This window comes from Zeugodacus cucurbitae, chromosome 5, assembly GCF_028554725.1.
Source record: "Zeugodacus cucurbitae isolate PBARC_wt_2022May chromosome 5, idZeuCucr1.2, whole genome shotgun sequence".
Taxonomy (NCBI): domain Eukaryota; kingdom Metazoa; phylum Arthropoda; class Insecta; order Diptera; family Tephritidae; genus Zeugodacus; species Zeugodacus cucurbitae.
In genome coordinates this window covers 56,969,415-56,991,108 of record NC_071670.1, presented here as the reverse complement: position 1 = coordinate 56,991,108, position 21,694 = coordinate 56,969,415, and the positions used below count along the sequence as shown (strand labels likewise).

Here is a 21,694-nt window from a genome sequence, read left to right as displayed (position 1 = left end):
TTTAAATTTTCATATTTTTTTAATTTTTTCTCAAAATTTATTGTTTTTTTTATAATTTTTTCAAAATTGTTAATTTTTTAATTTTTAATTTTCATTTTTAAATTTTTTTGTAATTTTTTTATAATTTTTATTTTAATTTTTCATATTTTTTAAATTTTTCTTCAAATTTTTTAATTATTATTATTTATTTTTAAATTTTTCATATTTATAAATTTTTTTCTTAAAATTTATTAATTTCTATTTTTTTATCTTAATTTTTCACATTTTTTGCAAAAAATTCCACCCCTCTAGCTATTTTCTATCAATAATAACTCCAACTTCATTAAAATACACGCATTCCCCGTGCATGCACACGTACGCACTCACACACGTGCAGCGCAAATTTGTCGCCGAAAAATCCACATTTCACATAGGCACATTGTACTAGGCGCCCAGCATCAGCAGTAGGTAGCTGCAAAAATTAAAAATTTCATTTCATCCAGTGCGCCCTGTTGCAAGTGCGCCTCGCGCATATGCAACATTATGCTGCCCTGCAGGTGGTAGGTGCAAAAATGCGCAATTCTTTGGCAGTCAGTGCACCCTGTACATGTACGCCTGCGCATATGCAGCGTTTATACTTTGTTATATCCTCTTTGCAATGCAAATGCAATGGAATGAAAATGCAATTGTGATTTTTGTGTAATTATTTATAAAAAAAATTATATTTAATACTCATAATATTAATAATACATTGTATTTGCAATTACAATTCTAAATATATTTATAGCTATGTATTTATATATATATTTATATTTATATTATTTTATTACTATGCAAGTATGTAGCTTATTATAGTTAAATGTATGTATGTATGTGTGTGTGTGTTTGTTGCTATTTATTGTTGTATGCTAATTTAGCGCGACCACAATGTGTTTGTTTGTTTATTACATTTTCGTATTTGTGATTCTTTTCGTTTTTTTGCATAATTTTTTTCGCATTTCCGCTTATTCGCTAGCTACAAATATAATTGTTTCAATGTACATATGCGTGTATGTTTGTTTGTTTGTATGCATGTATGGTTAATGGTTCTTGGTGTATATATATATTAAATTATTTTAGCTTCATCATTTCATTTTGTTTATATGTGTGTTGTGCGATTGAATTTAAGCAGAAAAAAAGTACATAGAATTTCAATTAATGCGCTAAAGAGTAATGAACATACATGTATATATGTATATAATCGCAAATTATAACTGTTAAGCATTTAATTGAATCGTGTTATATAACAGTGCAGAACAACGCATATACTTAATTGATTGTGGTGAAATCAATGCTTAATTTATAGGAATTAATAAAAAGTGATTTCTGCTTACTGTTAGTGCGTAGCTAAAAAATACAAAAAAATAAAACTAAAATAATTAAAAACAAAGTAGAATAATTTATGCGTTTAAAACGCTTGGCTTACAAATGCTAAAGTCGGTTGCCTTCGTGTTAAAAAAATAAAACTAATGAGCTTAAAAAATATACATTAATTATTGAAATATATATATATATATATGTATATAATGCAAAGGCTGAACCAAACGAGTGAGAGCTGTAGTACCAAAACACTGCTTAAATTAACTTAAAAAAATTTCATAATTCTAAACTTAAAATAAATTAAGATATAGAATAAATTTATACAAAAATGTAATGTTAGAAAATCGTATAATTAAATAAACTAATAAAATTAAATATATTTTTTTAATTTTTTGTGCGAAATTTCACAAAAATAAATTTTTGATAAAAAATAGCGTTAGCTGCTAGCTGCTAAAAATTCGTTGGGTTCACAAATTTCGCATTTTTTTTTTTTTTTTTTTTTCAAATAAATGCATACATCATAGACACAATTTTGTAATAGAACACAATTAACGACAGGCACAACTTGTTTTGATTTCGTATTTTTAAAATTTGTACATTCTTTACGAAAATGCAACAAATTTATAATAACAGTTTGAAGTAAATATTTTATGGAGCGCAAATTACGTAGAGTGGATTTAATTGCAGTAGCGTGTTAGCTGAGTTGCTGTTGGGAGGCGTTTTTTATTAGTAAAACTATATAATTTGCTGCTACTGGTTTTAATAATGACGGAAAATCACGAAGTGCTATATGTTGCGCAACATTGTTGTTAAGTTTAAATTTGTTTTTCAGACATTTATATTTAAATTTTAATTTTAGATTTTTTCATGAAACTTTAAAATTTTAAATGTTGCTAGCATGTTGTGCAACATTGTTGCTAAGTGTTAAACTCTTGAAATGTTAAAATTTTACAAAAATTATATTTTATCTAGGAAAAAAATGAATTTGGAATGAAAATTAAAATGCTGCCAGCAACATGTTGCGAATGCAAATGTTTTTTGAAATATTTACTTTTTTTTTACATTATAAAATGAAAACTGAAAAATTGTAAAATGTTGCTAGCAATGGTTAAACTGTTGAAGCGTATTTTTTTAATTTTGGGATGAAATTTTAAGAATTTTTAAATGTTGCTAGCAACATATTGAGTATGGAAATTTGACAATTTTGAAATTATTTATTATTTTTTTTTTTTACATTTTATAATGAAAACTGAGAAATATTTATATGTTGCAAGCAAAGATTAAACTTTTGAAATATATAATTTTTGTTTTTGTTTAAATTTTGACTAAAATTCTAAGAATTTTAAAATGTTAGCAACATGTTGAGGATGGAAATTTGGAAAATGTCGCTACCAAACGTTGAATTTTTGAAATGTATAATTTTTGTTTTTTTTTTTTGTAATTTTGGAATACAATACTAAAATTTTGCTAGCAACACGTTGAGCATGGAAATGTTAAACTTTCAATTTTTTAATTTTTGTTTTTTTTTCATTGTGGAATACAATTGGAAGAAAACTAAAATATTGCTAGCAACATGTTGCCGATACAAATGTTGCACAACATTTTCAAATGAATTTCTTATTTTTTTTTTAAGTTTATGAAATACAAAATATTTAAATAAAGTTGCAATAATTTTGCTTACTTAAAAGCGACTAAAAATTTGAGAATTTGAAGTGTAAAGGGAAAAATATAAAGTCGAAAAAATTTCATAAAAATTAATAAAAAATTCAATAATGAAAAAGAAAAATTAACATTAATTGAGTTCAAATATTCAAAAAAAAAAAAAAATACAAACGCTTTACATCGAATATTTTCAATTGGGTTATAAAATATTTGTTGATTAGTTTTGTGTATAAGTATCTGTATTCTGTATGTATATATGTTTGTGTGTGTGTGCTTCGTATATACAGTTTCAATTAATATTTGCGCATTTTTTCTAACACTATGCTATATGTATGCTTGTTTTTTGCATGCAGTTTTAATAAATTACAATTTTAATTCAAATTAGCTGCAGGATTTCGGCATAATTGTGCTATTTGTTTGCAAACGGTAATTGTTGTTTCTCAATATTTTTTTTTTTTTCAGAATAAAAATTGTACACATACGATTTGCATTATTTAGCAGCCTATCGGCAATAAATTGCACAAACACATGCAATCTAAACTATTTACACTTATTCTCCTCTGCATTTGTTCACTGTCCTCGTATGTTTGTATGTGTGAAATTAATTTTCGTGGCGAAAAAAAAATGCTTAAAATTAATAATAATATTAATTTACATTTTTAAAAAGTGTTTTGTTGTTATTGTTATTTGATTTTTTTCAATTATGCATATTTTTGTAAATTCTGCCAGCTTTTATTGTACAACGCTTTGCTGTTGTAATATTTATGCATGAATAATTACAAACAATTAGCCGTTATGTGTATGTATGTATGTATGTTACATATATATAAATCTGTTAGCTTTAAAATGCATTGCGCTTAAATATTGTACATTGCTTTAAGCGCACAATCGAGCTCGCTTCACTTCTTTTTTTTCTCCTTTCATTACACTCTAAATTCATTACAAGTATCTGCTTAACTCTACTTTAATTACATATACATGCCTATGTAGTAGTACTAAAACATGCTTAGCTTAGATCACTTATCACCTATTTTACTCATACATCTCATACTTATGCTTCAGTTTTACACATTTCGTCTATAATTTGAAAATTTCGCCTTAAATTATTTTATAAAGTTAAACTTTACTAAATTTAGATTTTCGCTTGTTCACTTTTTTCGTTTTTCATTTTTCATTTTTTGTTTTTCTTGTTTTTTCCGTTTTTTTTCTTACCTTTTTACAAATGTATACCTAGCTAAGAATGTACATACACGCTACTGTACTTACAATTAAAGTGTAAAAAAATATGTAAAAAAATTGCAGCTTTTTCTCGAATTAATGTGAAAGTTTGTTGTTGTTAAAGGGAGTATGGTAAAAAATAAGCAAAAGGCAAAATCAACGAAATCCACACTTGGCAAATAATCGGCGGATATATGTATATATGCGAGTTCATTGCACCACATTTCCAACTGCAATCTCAATTTTCTTCGCCTCCAGCTAGCGTTACAGCTTTCATCCTGCTTAAAGCTTTCGCAGCTGCAACGCTTTTTCAGCACTTCCGCTCGATTTCACTCCGCTTTCGCTCTTCCTTTCTTTCATTCACTGTTGCAAAGTGCGCCAATTTTAAGTGTTTTCTTTATTACTTTTTCTATTTTTTTGTTGCTCAATTAAAAAAATGTTTGTTGTAGTTAAAATTGAAAATCGCAAGAAAACAACAACAACAACGAAAAGTAGCAAAGCAAAAAACAAAAGTTGTGTACTAATTTGTTCTTTGAAATTGTGCACTACTACTTTTTAAGTATGAAAGTCCTTTTAGTTGCATTTTCTTCATTCTTCATTCGTATTCGTCTTCTTCTTCTACATTTCCATTATTGCAATTTCATGTTTTCTAAAAGTGTTGTTCTCTATGCTTTTTTCGGGTTTTGTTTTGCTATTTGTAATTTTCTGTGTAATTTACTAAACTCTACATCAGTCGTTTGGCACACAAGTCGTCACGCGATTAGCCACATTTCAACTGTGAGGTGGTGAATTCGAGTGGTGTGTTGGGTTGAGGACAGTTTTATTTGGCTATGGACATAGCAGTGTTGGTGGTTTGACTGACAGACAGTGGCTTAGGCGATAGTTGTGGTATAAAATGAGTATAAGTGATTTAATGGTTTACTCAAGCTTTTTTGATTAAAAAATTGGATTCTAGGGCAATATTTCCCTAAATAATATGAAGATAATGAATAGTTGACTAATAAAAGCCAAATCGAAAACTGTTTTAATTTAACTTTTCAGAATTCAAAAAAGCTTTTTCATTGTAAAAATTTAAAATTTGACTTTTCACCACACCATTTTTATTTCACCACACCATTTTGATTATTTCACCACACATTTTATAACAATGTTTCATAATGTATATGTTGTTTTTGTATTACTCAATCTTTAAATTAAGCTGAGCTTTAAAGCTCATGAGCTTTGAGCTTTTCCGATTTCAGGTCGCGTCTACGTAACCTGAAGGGGTTTGTATACAGTCAACGACTGTCAAAATTATTTGGTGAATGCTTAGCTCAAGCTTTAAACTAAGCTGAGCTCATGTCCTTTGAGCTTTTCCGATTTCAGGTCGGGTATACGTAACCTAAAGGAGTTTTTATCCGGTCAAGGACTGTCAAAATTATTTTGTGAATGCTTTTCGGCATTACAACAACAAGAAAGCATGAGCTTTAAGCTCAAATTTATTAAAAAAGTGAAAATTTGATTTATAGCAATAAGATTGAAGTTGATGAGTATTAAAATGAATACTCAGACTGACAAGCCAACACTTTTTGGTCACATCATAAAACTTTAAAATGGAATATTGGATTACAGGATGCCCAAACATTTGCTATGGTAACAACACAACTTTTTTGCCCTTTATGACAGACACATATCAGATCTGCAACTACCTTTTCACTCTCCTCTGCAAAATGAAACTAAAAATTCCACTAACATTGACACCTCAACACACCCACCTCCTGAATTCACCATCCTCAGCAGTGGCGTCAGCGAATCGCGCACTTTTCTTTAGTTGATTTCCAATTATTTTCCAACTAACTATTGCATGCATACCTATCTATACATATAATATATGAATACATACGTACTGTAGTGCTTACTTACATACCTATACACTAAACTTTCGCACATTTACCATACATTTCTCCTATGTGTGTGAGTCTGCTTCCAGCACTGCATTTCCACATATGGTTCATTATACGCTGCCATTTTTTTCGCACACAAACTTTTAGGTGGCGTCGCCGCTCTGCTTGTTGCTGTCCGCGTCGCCGCCATTGTTGTCTTGCAACTAAACTTCAGTACCGTCCTCGCCCTCGTCGTCGAACAGTTGGCTGGTGCTGCCTTGGCCGCCGCGTGTCGCTGTCACTGACATCTTCTTCTTGGGTTTTGGTGGTGGGCGTGGCGGTATTTTCGCCAACTTTGTGGGCTCACCCGTCGACGCGTTGGTGCTGGTGGAAGTGTTCAACGCGCTGCTGCCGCTCGTGACGCTCGGCACAATGGTGAGACCGTTGTGATGTCGCGCGGTGCCATAAAGCGGCTCCGTGTCGGAGGTCGTTGTCAGATGATGATGATTATGCACCAGCTCATGTATGGGCTCATAAATTTTCGAGGCGGACGCTGCTGCTGCCGCCGCAGATGTGCTCGCTACACCCTTGTTTTGTTTTGTTGGCGTGTGTAGCTGTTGTTGCTGCTGCTGTGGCTGTTGCATGGCCGCCGCCGATGCGCTCGACGAGGCGACCGATGTAAGGCTCGGCGTTGCCGGCAAGGGGCGATCGCGCATTGTGTAACGCGTCGATGTTGCAGCGCCGCTGCTCGCCTCCGGATGTACTTTGTGCAAGTTTAACGTCGAATTGCCGGCGGCCGTGGTGCGCAGTCCGAGATTGTCGTAGACCGGCTCCGCTACCAGTTCAGCGGTGGTGGCGGTGCCCGTTTCGCTGGGATTTGGCGATGTGGGCGATTGGAATTCGCTCAATTGTGTGGCATTCGTGGTGGATGTGGAGGGCGCCCAGCTGGGAACGCGCGGTTTGCGCGGTATCGTCATGTAGCCTTGCTTCATCACCACCGCCGTGGTTGGTGAGTACATAACAGGCGCTGGCAAGAATGGTGATTGCTGTTGTTGTGCGCCATGCTGTAGCGGCAGGTGGGCGTGTACATGTTGCTGTTGCAGCTGTTGACGATTGTTGGCGGCCGCGATGAGCGCCAAGTTGCGCGATTTCGGATGTTGTAGTGTCATGAAACCGTTCGGTGTAGCCGCAGCGATGGTGGTGGTGCCGTAGATGCCATGTGGTGTCATGTGCGCGTACACGGGGCTAGTGAGCGGTGGTGAACGTATGCCATAGATGATTTGCTCGGGTATATTGCTGTGCGACGATTGCATGGAGGGTGATGTGGGTGGCACGCGTGCTGGGAAGGCGAGCAGATCGGGTGGCAGGCTGGTGCCGTAGGTGTCGTCGATGTATGTGTGGCGTACGCGTGGTGCTGTGGCATCCGACAGAGCGACTGAGTGGGTTTCATCGTCGCGCGGGTGATTGCCTGGAAAAGGAAGAACAGAAACAAAAGGAGCGTGTGTGAGAAAAAATATGAGTTAAGCGTAATAAATGGCACACAAATTGACCTGACTAATTGAAAAACATGCGCAATTGTTTGCGAGATTTTTCGCTTTGTTTGCGCGAATCCTTTTATTGCTGCATGCTACTGTTAGTGCCAGCAATAAAACATAAAATAAAATTTTAAAACAATTAGAATGCTTTGATTGCAGCGCCAGAGTTTATTGTGCGCATATCGCGCTCGGCTATGTTCTCAATTAAAATATAAAAAAATAACAAAAATGACAATAGAAAAACTGCAAGTTCCTAACTGCTGTAGGAAAATTGAAAAATTTCCAACATGAGCGCGCGCATTGAACGGTTTATTTGGCGCGCGCGCCAAAGCAGCCAAAAGCAATTAATCGTTTAGTTACGCGCCACCGCCAACTACGCTGATTTTCCGAAAACGAATTCCCCACTAAATATCTATCTATATATGAGCGTAGACTTCAGTAGCGTTAGTGCTGATATGCAAGTTGCTCGAAAAAATCCTACTGACAGCCCATATAAAAATGAAGCGCCAATTTGTTCCAACATTTTTGCCGCTTTGCTGCAGCCGTACAGAGACTACGAACTGAAAAATGTTATTTGAATTAAGGAATTTCAGTTATTCACTGATTGTGCAAGAAATTGTGCCAATTTTCAAACGATTTCATTATTTTTTTTTTTAATTTTAGAAAGGTTCGAAAGTTTTTGTAAATTTATGAAGTTTAAGAATTTAATATTTAAACAAATTATAAATTATAAGTTGTTTCTGATATTATTCTCAAAAAAGTGAGAAGGAAAATGCGCCCTTTCGTAGTAACAACCGTCATAGATTCGACATTTCTCTACTCGCTACCTTTTGCGGCTGTTCTCTTATCAAAAAGAGTTTTATAAAAGGAAAAACAAAGTTTTAGAATTGAATTCAATACAAGAGAGTATGCGGATAAATAATTAAAGTGGTATACTTTGTTCGATTCGTTACACTTTAAAGCTTTATTGGCATCGAAGTCTTTAGTTCCTTCAGTAAAGTTCTACTTATGAACGAAATAGTTCCACGATTCCCTCTTCAGTGCGGATGCTTAAGTTTTTAAAGACGACGTATATTTATAAAATATCTATCGCTTCAAGATGTCATGTTAAAGATCTTTTAAAAAAAGCTTTTCTTATTCGAAACTTGCAATTCCCAGTTTCTTTCTCCAAGCATCAACGAACATAAATGGATCAGCTCATAAAAAAAATATTGAGGTTCAAAACGACTATACGAATAGATGATAATTATTCTATAGTACTCAACTGAATGTCAAAGACTGTTCGCCAGCCTAAGGTTGAGGTTGGATATTCAATATAATAATATATAAGAATTTAAATTTCGGAATTAAATTTAAAATGAGCAATAAGCTGTTCAGAAATATGATACACAAAAAATATCATGTCGTTAATGAGCTTTGCTTTTTGAACTTACTAAGCTACTTTCTATAAATAAAATTTGAGTCTTGCCGAATATATACTCGTCTAATTGTATATTAATATATCTACCCTCATATCTGTATGTATCATATCGTCCCCTCAATATAACAATAGAGTATAATTTTTTTTGGGTTTTGAGAAAATCGAGTTTAAAGTTTTTGTCAAATCCGATGTCTATTAAATTTTTGAACATGAAATTATACACCATTTTTTCCAATGACATTTTGACCCACTTTGTGGAAGTAGAATTTGACGAAATTTTGACCAGACATAGAATCAATGATGGAGATTCTAAATATGCAATAAAAAAATAATGGCGTATGAGCACATACGCCTTTGTTATATTGAGGGGACGATATATAATTCGATACAAAATATTATAGCTTGAACCTCTGTCTTCATGTCATGAATTCCTAATAGAATAATTGCTATGGCAACACAAAATAGCTGCTGGCTGCCAGCAAATATGCAAACACATCCACACACATATTTGTACATGGCTTAGCATAATTTAGCTATAAAATCTACTATTCGAATAACTACATGAATTTGTATATATAGGAAATGACCACCCACTTACGCTCATATCGTATTATATACAAAAGCAAACGAATAATTTCTAATTAGCTGCATTAGAGCCTTGGTCAGAAACAAATAATAATTACCAGACACACACAATTGGTATGGAATTCTTATAATAACAATTATTGTTTCGAAGAACCACAGTTGGAATGCAAAAGTGTTTAGATATATCTATGTATAACTAAATATATGAATGTGTGCTTTTGCATATCTCAAGGCAATATTTCGCAATATTTGATAATTAGCTCGAGCAGAAGCAATAAATGAGTATTCTTAAAGCAGACCAAATACCCAAATGAGAAATGTGAAATGTTAAAAAAAACTCTACCAAAATTATTAATATTTGTGCATTAATGGCATGCAGAGAGTTGCATGTGATGCTTAAAAGTCAAATTGCACAATTCGGTGTGTGTCTGTGTATGTGTTTGTTGCATGCCACAGTGGAATGGGTAGCCATACCAAGAAGTTAAAGTGAGACAGCCGATAATTGCATGTTGCACATTCGTACTGATTGCAAGCAAACACCCAAATACACACACACACATACATATGTATATACAGTTTGAGTGGCACTGCAAATGTTAGCAACTAAATACTGTTATATTATTAGTGTCTCAAGTTTAGTTAGTAGCATATCGGATACGTTTTGTATTTGCATGTGTGTTTGCGTGTATGAACAAATATGCCAACTGACGTTCCATTGAAATTTACAGTTGAAATTTCTGCAAGACATTGATTGGATTTAATCTTAATTAGTAGCACATTTCAATGATGCAAAGTTACGAATATCTATGAAATTCAGGAGATAATACATGGCAGCAATGCTAATAAGACAGATAAGCACTCAATAATGCGGGCGAACATTGAATGGTACAAAGACATGTACATATGTATAAGCCAACAATGGTAATAGTTTATTGAGTACTCAGCATGAAGTGGTTCTTAAAGACATAAGTTACTAAGAAACTAATTTTAATGAAGTGATGGAAGAGAAGATTACTAAGCTTATAATACTTTTCTCATTATTGTAGTAAAGGTATGTTGGAGAAAATCCTAAAATTAATAAAAAACTATAAAATATTATGATTTTGAAAATAATCCTAGATCAATGACGAGTTTCACGACTTCAAAAAATCGATTGTTTTATACTTATTAAATTATATATAATCTCAAGAATATTCTCAACACCTCCAGAATATTATCCCAAAATCAATATCAAGTCGATCCAAATAATTGTTTTTGAGATACGGCATAAGAGTGGCTTTATTGTAAATCAAACTTTTAAAAGGTGTTTTCTCAGCACTGTGTTTTCATAGTCCTTTTTTCAAGATGTCTCCATAACATCAATATAATCTAACTTGATGATTATTCAGATAAGTCTTCGAGATAAAATTTACATGGACTTGGATATTTTTTTTAATTACAACTGTTTCAAGAAAAAAAATGCCCCAAAATTTTATAAATTTTTTTGTTTTTTGAAAAATCCACACTCTTATCCTGTTCTTCATCCAATTCTTTACAGAAAACATATGTTTTTACTTTTTCTTCAGATGATCCTTCTAGGAGTTATGCTGTCAATGCTGACGCACCTTTTCCCTCAAGTGCGCGCCAATAATGACGTCACAATGACAGAGTTTATAATATTCTGCTTCAAAAATTTCAGTAATCCTTTATCAAATATGTGTCTTTAAGGCAATCCTAAGTTTGATATAATATTTATTTTTTTTATTACAAAAAATTATTGGACGAAGCCCATTTAATCGCTTCGAACACTATCCTCATGTCTCTACCCTCTCTATTTGTTTTTATCTCTCTCTCTCTCTCTCTCTCTCTCTTATCACTTTATGAAAATGTTTATGCACTCGATTTATTACCCTAACCCATACTAGTACCCTACTTGGCACTCACCTACACGCCTCATTAGCTTAGTGATGCATTGAAGAGATAAGTGACTTCATTAAGTACTGTGTGTGTTGATGATAGAAATGTCAAGCATTACAGTTACTGACCTTTAAGATTCGATTACAAGTAGCATGTGTCAGCAATCAAATGCTTGGCAAGTGCTTATTACAGTGAGAGAGTACGTGTACAAGCAACAAAGGTACTCGAGGCGCACACAAGCTGTAGTAACAACAGCACAAATGTTTGCCTAACAAGTCAATATGCAATTGACGCATTTCAATTACTTTTGTAGTTAATTAATTTAGGCGAACTTGCAATAGACAAACATGCAACTGTACCTACTGCTGCTGCACTCAAATGTGTACTCACCGAATTGTGATTCATCCAGTAGTGTCTTCTTGATTTCATGCCCCTCATCGCTGCCATCGACATTCTCCAGTTCGGTGCGACGCGGCGGCTTCTCAACCGGATTCACTTCGGTTAGCAGACTCTTCTGCATTTCCATTATCACCGAACCCTCAAGCATCGAACTATTCGTCTTATCCATTTTCGTCGATATCAAACCGTTTTCACTCATCATTGTCGCATCCTTTTGATAAGAGCGTGCACGCCGACAATACCAACAGGCAATGAGTAGTATGCACATGAGTATCAACAGCACCGTGATGACAATTAAACAGATGACGAGTAGGAAATTCGATTGCGTGTCTGTAGTGGAGGCGCCCATACCGACACCGATACCTTCGAGTGCGCCAAAGAAGTCGCCATCGACGATCAGTTGAAATTCCGCTTCCGCTTTGCCGCCACGATTCTCCGCTACGCACGTGTAGACGCCCTTATCGCTGGCGCGCACATTGAATATGCGCAACTCAGAGGTGACCGACTCGAGCGGATCGGAGCTGATGACCGGCTGCTGTTCGATGGAGTTGAGCACACGGAAACGTGCATCGTTCGGATTGATGGTGCGTCGGTTGTAGATCCAGGTGATATTCGGACGCGGTGAACCTTCGACGCGACACGGCAGTGTTATATTATCCGATTGCACCTCGACGAAAGAGCGCACCGAACCGAGTATGTGTGGTTGACAGGCGAAATTCTCCGATGGTATGTCGGTCCATAGCTTGCCACGCAACGCTGGCGGTTGTGCGCAGTCTGTGGGCGGTGTGTACAGGCGGTTGGCGAGCGCGAAATCACGGAAGGCCTGCAGTTCGCAAGTGCAATTCCAGGGATTCTGCGCCAACGACAGATGCACCAGTTTGGGTATGCGCGAGAAGGTCTCTTTGCGCAACACATACAACGCATTCGCCTCCAGGTAGATGGCCGACAACATCGGTTGTTGACCAAATGCGTGCACTTCGACTTGCTTCAGCCGATTGTTTTTGAATTCGATGCGCGACAGAAACGGTAAATCGACAAAGAGATAATTTTCCAGCACCTCAATTTCATTGTGATTCATAACGAGCGTACGCAATTTCTGCAGGCCCGCGAAAGTGCCGACATGCAGCTCGCTGATGAAATTATGCGACATATCCAGCTCGATGAGGATGGTCAGACCTTTGAGCGCATCACGGTTCACCTCTTGTATGGTGCAATTGCGCAGATAGATCTTATGCAGATTCTGTAAATTCGCGTCGGCGAACTCTTCACGCCTCAATTCCGGTATCAGATTATTCGAGAAGTCCACAACCTGCATTTCGTTGCTCAGATCGTCGGGGATGGCGGTGAGTGAGCGCGCCTTGCAATCGGCAGTCTTCTTGCCCGAATTCCAATTGCAATGGCACATGCTGCAGTGTTGCATCCAATCGGGGTTGCCATCCGTGGGTGCGATGCTGGCGAGCAGCAGCAGCGCGAAGAGTGTTTGTGTGAACAGCACGAGCGGTGTGAAGGAAGAGCGCGCGCTGTGTTGGCGTTGTTGTAGCGCCGGGTGTTTGCTGTGTTTTGTTGTATTGTTGTAGCTGTTGCTGCTGCTTTCGCAACTCGCTGGATAATGCTGCTGATTGTGCATTGTGTTTTTGTTGCTGTCGCTGCTGCAACAACTTGCCACACCACTATCAATGTGTCTTAACATGTCGTTGCTGGCGTGTGTAATGCCGTTTCGTGTTGCACGCATTTACCTTTGTGGCGCGGCGTGCAACTGCCTTTCCGGCTGCTACAGCTTCTCAACTGTCCGCTATTACCGATAATTGCCTGCTGTTGCTGCTGCGTGCTTACAATGCGTGCTGGTTGCTGACGTCCGCAACAGGCGTATTATTAACTCGTCTCTGCAATGCGCCGCAATGTGGCAATGACTGACCGTTAGCTATCCGCTTTCGGTATGACTGTTTGTCTGTCTGTCAGCTCGCGTTAACACAATCTGTGTTGTTGTTGTGCTAAGCTTTCTGTTGTTGCTGCTGGGTCGGCGGGTTTGTTTTGGGCGTGTTGCTGATTGCTTTGTTTGCCGCGTGAGCGCGTATATGTATGTTTGTTGTAGTGTTGTTGTTGTTGTTGTTGTTGCTGTGTGGCAAGCTCGTTTTCAGCACAAGCTTGTGATTAATTAACGTCCTTGTCGTGTATCCTTTGCGTTGCTGACAGTTCGTTTGTGTATATTCGTTATTTGTTGGCTTGCTTTTTGATTATTTTGTCGCCTTTGGGAGTTAACGGTTGTGTTTACCGCTTTGTGTTGTTGGTTCTTATTTTGCGATAATACCAGCGCTACTTAGCAGCAAATATTGTGTCACTTTGTAATTAGCAGAACACTGATGGTTGACGGTCTGAAAGTGGGAAAAAGAGAAAAATTGTAATTAAAAACTTGAAATAAATAGCAGAAAAATAAATTTAAAAATATTTTTTTTTTTATTTTTATTGTTGTTACAATATACATACATATATACCTAGTCTTATATTAATATTTTTTTTTTTTAGTTAATATTAAACCACAATAATATATCTAACTAGAATATGAGAGCAAAAATTGTTACCATAAAAAAAGGTCTATGTATAACTATTTTAGAGTTGCCATATAATTTTTTGGCGCAACAACTAAATATCAAAGTGCTTCCTTTATATGGCTTCTTATAAGTAATATGCAAGATATTTCGTAAAGAAAAAAATTTAACAGGGTTGCCAACTTTTCAAACTTTGTAAAAAATGTCAATTATTTTTTTCAAATTATATTTTAAAAAGTTTATAATGTGTTCTGGATCGCAAAGAAAGTTATCTAAAAACAAGTACGGAAAGGCTAAGTTCGGGTGCAACCGAACATTTTATACACTCGCAATTTATTTAGAGATTTACCTATATTTTCGGTGAAAAATTACCCTTAGGCATGTTTGATATCAGGGGCCTTGAAAAGCCATGGTCCGATTTTGACAATTTTTCCTCAAGTGATGTCACAGCTCAAATACAGTATTTGTGTAAAGTTTTATTTCGCTATCTTTATCTGTTCCTTATGTATACATTATAAAGTGAAAGAATCAGAAGGATTCAAAATTTAGTTATATGGGAAGTAGGTGTAGTTGTGAACCGATTTCATCCATTTTCCACACGTGTCATCAGGGTGCCAAGAAAATATTATATACCGAATTTCATTCGAATCTGTCGAGTAGTTCTTGAGATATGGTTTTTGACCCATAAGTAGGCGACGCCACGCCCATTTTCCATTTTGTAAAAAAATCTCAGTGCAGCTTCCTTCTGCCATTTCTTATGTAAAATTTGACGTTTCTCGTTAATGAGTTAACGCACTTTTAGTCAGTTTCAACCTAACCTTTGTATGGGAGGTGGGCGTGGTTATTATCCGATTTCTTTCATTTTTGGACTGTATAAGGAAACGGCTAACAGAAACGACTGCAGAAAGTTTGGCAAGATATATACAAAAAACCTATTTGGGGGCGGGGTCACACCTACTTTTCCAAAAAAATTACACTCAAATGTGCCCCTCTCTAATGCGATCCTATGTTCCAAATTTTATTTTCATAACTTTATTTATGGCTTAGTTATAGCTCTTAGTTATAGCTATATAGTGTTTTTGGTTATTGTGGGCGTCCGATTCCGCCCATTTTCGAACTTGACCTTCTTATGGTGCCAAGGAATACGTGTTCCAAGTTTCATTAAGATATCTCAATTTTTACTCAAGTTACAGCTTGCACGGACGGACAGACAGACATCCGGATTTGAAGTTTACTCGTCTCCTTGATCACTTTGGTATATATAACACTATATCTAACTCGTTTAGTTTTAGAACTTACAAACAACCGTTATGTGGACAAAACTATAATACTCTCTTTAGCAACTTTTGTTGCGAGAGTATAAATATTAAAATTATAAAGATAATATTTTCGATAGAGTTGCCAAGATTTTTATTAAAATATTTTTAGTAGTGATTTGCGATAGCTAGTTCATTAGATTATTTTAATCACAAAAATCAATATATTTTTATATAGTTGGCAACCCTGTCTGAAAATATTTTTCATCAAACAACCTTTCCTGATATATACTGGTACATTTGAAATCAACAACAATGTTAACCAGCTAAAATAAATATAAGAGACTATTTGGATACTTCATAAGAATAGTGGAACCGCATTCTTTTCCCCTACAATCAGTCTGTTTCCCTATATTTGACTTATACGAGTTGCTTGTTCGATTCGGAATTTATTTTCGAACTAATTCTGATTCTTTCTCAAAGAAATATATATTAAAGCAACAACAAAATAAACGTGTTAAATTTTATACATTTGGATACCACATTAAAGTAAATAACTCTTTGGTTTTTAACCAACCTCTAATTATGCCAGCATATTTGACTTATACCAGTTGCTTATTCGCTTCACAACTTTTCAAGTTAGTACGCAAACCGAAGCCAACTTTGCATTAGATATGTAACTACACACTTAGCAGCCGCCTGATTAATGAGTTCACATTACAAAAAAGACGTTTCTGAGTTTATAAATTTCTTGAGGTTTTCGGTATTTGCATTTCGAGCATATTTGTTTCCCGCCATTTCCACAACATTTACCACTGCACTGGAGTAACATAATTTAAAATAGTAAAAAACTAGTACAATAGAAATAACGTTTTGATTTATTAGCATTTTACAGCGTGTTATTTCGAAATCATTCCGAAACTTTCACTGCCCGCAATTGCTCGACTGCCGCAACTGATTGCTGATATTAAGTCAACATTGTTGCAAGACGCAGTCAAGCGCATCGGTTTTGTTTGGTAGTTTTTATGCTGCTGGCAATGAGTTTTTCGTGGCCTTTTTTATTTTACTATTTCATTTTCTAGCTGTCGTGCTAATTACTAGATTTTTTTTTTGGCTTTTTTTGCCTCCCTACTTTTTACTCGCTTCGCCGCAGTGAAACTAATTTTTCCATTTCTTTTGAGAAATGAGCTAAGAAAAACTTTGACAAATGGCCTGGATTAGTGGCAAATTATTGTGCACTTTGGCTATACATACACACACACACACATACAGACCTCGAAGTTAGTGGAGCATCAGTTGGGGGAGAGGCAAAAGCCAGACGCAGCGGAAAAAAGACGAAAATCAAAAGCAATGCCAGTGCTAACAGCTCAATTACAGTGTAAGAAAGGAAATGCATATACACATACAAAAATGTTAATAAAACCAAAAACGACAATTTCCTCGAACAGCACTACATTTATTTTTCTCTCAACGTTTCAGACTGACAAGCAACAGCTGCATTGTTCGTGGTACGTGCGCTTGTAGCAATTTCAAATGTTGCGCAACATTGTTGCACGTACCATTTACGCACAAAAAATAAACTACAAAACAAGGAACTCTATTAACACTGGCGAAAGCAAATGGTAAACTAAGAAGAGAAACAAAAATGTATAAAAGCTCTTGCGATGAGCTACTAAGTACTAGCATCTCCCCCTTATCCCCCTTTGGCGGTGCAAGCAAACATCTCGTAACTGTTGCACATTTTCATTACCGTCGTTACGTCTTAAGGCATTTCGCTGACTTAAGGTGGTTTAAGTGATTCTCTCTACGCTGCTTAGTACACGTTTAATAGTTAGAGGAGGAGCTAGCTAGGATTTGTACGCTTTATACTATAGTAAATCTGTAGTCTGTGTTTTATGCCGCTTTTTCATTATGCTTAGTGCAGTGTTAATTTTGTGAACTGTAAATTGTAGTTTATAACGCGATTTCAGTGCGGACAATGGTAGGTAGTTTCGAAGACTTGAAGGTATGATGTGAAATATTTAAACAAGGCTGAGATTATCACAGATGATCGAAATAATAAAATATTTAAACTTAGTGCAATGAATCTGGTGTTACTATCCTCTTGGTGGAAATTATAATGTTTCTAGTTTTATTGATCGTTTTAGAATAATCTTCTGAGACGTATAGTTGGATATTTTTATTTCCTTTTTGGCATATGATCCATTTAACGATCTTTTCGAGTTTTTATGACAAAAGTAAGTCTGTACTGACACTCTTTCATTCCAACTTTCTCTTCGAAGAGTACTTTTAGAAGTATTGTTGGGAAATCGAACTCTCCTAAGTTTAAACAAGCAACATTTGTTAGGTCTTTCCCTACTCTATAGGTATAGAAACCCAAAATATGGATTCACTAATTCATTCACCTTATTTTATGACTTGCTTCTCAAGAGAACAAAAAAAGTATTAGGATAAAAATTCTCTAGGATTCTCTTAGTTATGAGTAAGAGTAAAAAGAGAGCTCTTGCAAAATATCCACGCATTTAGAACAAGTTTTAGGAGTTCAAAGAGTCAACGGAAATGTGTTGTTGACCGATATGAGATGCGGAAGACCTAGGCTATCCCTTTTTTGCTAAATAATTCTCGATAGTCATTTTTTTAACTTTTTCGGTATTGCCGTTGTTAATGGAGGTTCATTCTTTCAATATCAAGCATTGTCAGATCAATAAGCAATGATGAAGAGGCACTACTAACCTCAAAATATATAGATTTAACCAACTTTCTATGAACATTTTTTCTGCAGTATTTTTTATATTTTTCTCAACTGTCATTCTTTTCGCTAGAAAACTTTTCTCAACTTTCTAGAGCATATAAAAACTACTTTTCATGCAAAATCACTAAGTTTCATTATGCGATTTAAAATGCCGAAGTCCTTCTTTAAACCAACACCCGCGTATTTTTCTCTCGCACAATTGCGAAACTTTTTCATTGTCATTTGGTGAAATTCATGCGCAAAATCACAGCTGCTTGTGTTTCAAAGGTAATGATTAATGCGCCTTTAAGCAGTAAGCGCTGTACGCAAGTTGGCGCAGCGAGTTGATGCCAAGAAAGAATGCTGGCCTTGAATAAATACTTTTCAATGCAAGCGCAAAAAAGCGAAAAAGAAGAGAGGCGAAGAAGACAAGAATCATTTTCATTGCAAATTGCTTTGCGACCATTCATTAGCGGCACAATGAAAGTAGAAGACACTTGAGCAGACACTGGACTGATGGTTGGCAGCAACAATGTGCTGATGAACGAAAGAAAGACACAAGATGCAAATAACTGTAAATATATTGTATATTTAAGAGATGGTGCATAAATGCAATGTGAGCGTGCCAAACTGGCTGACTGGAGAGGCTGGAGTGGGGTGCAGCGGCAATTGCTGGAAAATTCGCCATTATTGTGAGACACAACTTCAAGGCAACAAAAAATTGTAAAGAATTAACTGAAAAATAATAAATGCAAGAGAATGCAGAATGTGAAATGTGAAACATTAAAATTTGTGGAAATTCTTTGTGGTGATTGCGTTGAATTGCGAGGGCTAAGGGGGTATGCACAGAATTGCAAAATAATTGAAATAAGACACTTCTCTCAGTTCGCGGTTAATTGTTAATGTATAGTCCACTACTAGTGGCTGCATAAACGCGGTGGCAATAACGCTGAAAGCCGCAGGCGACACTTGAACGCATTTGAATAGCGGTTTTATGAAGCTCACGCGCTTTAATGTTTTATAAAGGATTTTTGTATTTTAATATTTGCAGAAAGCAAGCGAAAAGAGTTGCTGCTGTTATTATTGTTGTTTGTGAGTAGAGTGGAGAGAGAGAGAGTTCAGCATGGATGTGGCATTTGTGGGGTTAAAGTATACAAATCCGGCGGTAAGGCTGCTATTGCAAGGACTAAAGTAAATATAAAACAAAAACTAAAAAGCTAAATGAAGTTTACGGTAGTGAGCAAAGTTCTAAACTCACAACAATTCAACGAAATATAATAGTTGGCAATAAAAAATAAATGAAAAATATAAATGAATTGTTAAAACCCCGAAGGAACCTGTTTTGAGTGACACTTCAAATGAAGTTGATGAACTGTCATACCTACTATGATATTATTTTCATTTTCTGTCACAAACACGCCTGTCAACGCGCAGTGCCAAGGTTCAGCAACCACAGTGCCACTGCTAAACAATAATATTCAAGTATAATGACAGCTAGCAAATGTCATTAAGAGCTATTATGGCATGTGAAACAATAAAATAGCTAACGGGAAGCAATGGAAGTAGAGAATGGGAGAAGTGAAGATGGTAGCTTGAAATGAGCAGGAAATGCATTGAAGTTTGTTAAAGCTGGTTGGGGAATGTATGAATGCAACGGAACGCAAAATTAAGTGCACAGGAGTTATTCCAGGAGCAGCGTATGTACAAAAAAAAGCTAATATATTGAGGTACAGTTGAACTTCCATAACTCGAACTTCTATAATTCGAAGTTCTCCATAACTATAAGTAAAATTTCATACAAATTACCTTCCATAACTTGAAGTTTATGTGGATTATGCTGATTCAAGTTAGGGAAGTTCAATTTTATTTTATTAACATTTAATATGGCAAAACAAATATGTTGGTAACCCTAGTAAGAAAACTATATTTAAGCATAAAGAATACAAATTGTATTTTTACATTGTGATATGGGTCCAACAACCTCACAATTTTGCAATGAAAATTTAAGTTATGAAGTCAGTCACCTACTAGAGGGCCGCTACAGCTTTTATTTGCCACAACAAATGAACTTTCTATATGGCTTCCTCTGCCAGCACGCGTGCATGGTGTCAGGCTTAGATTTGCTGCCTGCAGAAAAGAAGTAAAATAAATAAGCCGCAAATTAAAGCAATCAAAGAGCGGCAGAAAAAATTGAAATAATTTCTGAGTGCGTTTAAAGTTTATTAATGCGACCGCAAATGAAGGGTAAATAAACAAATGAAAGAAAAGGCACTAAGGAAAAAGGGAAAGAGTCGAAGACATAATTGAAATAGTGTGGGTGAAGAAAATGAAGCAAAAAATTTAGGAGAAGAAATATTTAAAAAAATAAAACAATTACAATTACTTTATTACAATCAATAAAGGAGGTGATTTACTAAAGCTTAATGAAGAGAAGCTGTTCAAATTAGGGGGAAATAAGCGGAATAGTACCCCTTCACAGCTTTGATAGTGTAATGACTTAATTTTTTTGTTATTTATGGAATAATTATTGTTGCAGAAATATCAATAAAAATCAATTTGAAGACAGCAATTCTATAAGGATTACCGGCCGAGCTATTCAAATACGGCGACGAAGAGCTGATAAGGTGCTTCCATCAGCTTCTTTGCAGAATATGGTCGGAAGAAAGCATGCCGGACGATTGGAATCTCAGTGTACTCTGCCCAATACACAAAAAGGGAGACCCCACAATTTGCGCCAATTACCGTGGGATAAGCCTCCTCAACATCGCGTATAAGGTTCTGTCGAGCGTATTGTGTGAAAGACTAAAGCCCACCGTCAACAAACTGATTGGACCTTATCAGTGTGGCTTTAGACCTAGAAAATCAACAACGGACCAGATATTCACCATGCGCCAAATTTTGGAGAAGACCCGTGAAAATAGGATCGACACACACACCATCTCTTTGTCGACTTTAAAGCTGCTTTCGACAGCACGAAAAGGAGCTGCCTTTATGCCGCGATGTCTGAATTTGGTATCCCCGCAAAACTAATACGGCTGTGTAAGCTGACGTTGAGCAACACCAAAAGCTCCGTCAGGATCGGGAAGTACCTCTCCGAGCCGTTCGATACCAGACGAGGTTTCAGACAAGGTGACTCACTCTCGTGTGATTTCTTTAACCTGATGCTGGAGAAAATAATACGAGCTGCAGAGCTAAACAGAGAAGGTACAATCTTCTATAAGAGTGTACAGCTACTGGCGTACGCCG

The 21,694-nt window shown here is 35.8% G+C and overlaps 1 protein-coding gene across 4 annotated transcripts in view; it reads right to left on the bottom strand.

Moving 5' to 3' along the window:
- Window positions 1-1,360: 1,360 nt before the first annotated feature.
- LOC105209073 (uncharacterized) overlaps window positions 1,361-21,694 on the bottom strand; it is a 206,455-nt gene continuing 186,121 nt past the window's right edge. For all 4 annotated transcript variants that reach the window (XM_054232332.1, XM_054232331.1, XM_054232333.1 and 1 more), the window contains 2 exons: window positions 11,907-14,287; window positions 1,361-7,548 (listed from right to left, as the gene is read on the bottom strand). In XM_054232332.1, coding sequence (XP_054088307.1) covers window positions 6,305-7,548; window positions 11,907-13,647 — 2,985 coding nt within the window. In that variant the 5' untranslated portion in view covers window positions 13,648-14,287 and the 3' untranslated portion in view covers window positions 1,361-6,304. The remainder of the gene's footprint in view (window positions 7,549-11,906; window positions 14,288-21,694) is intronic.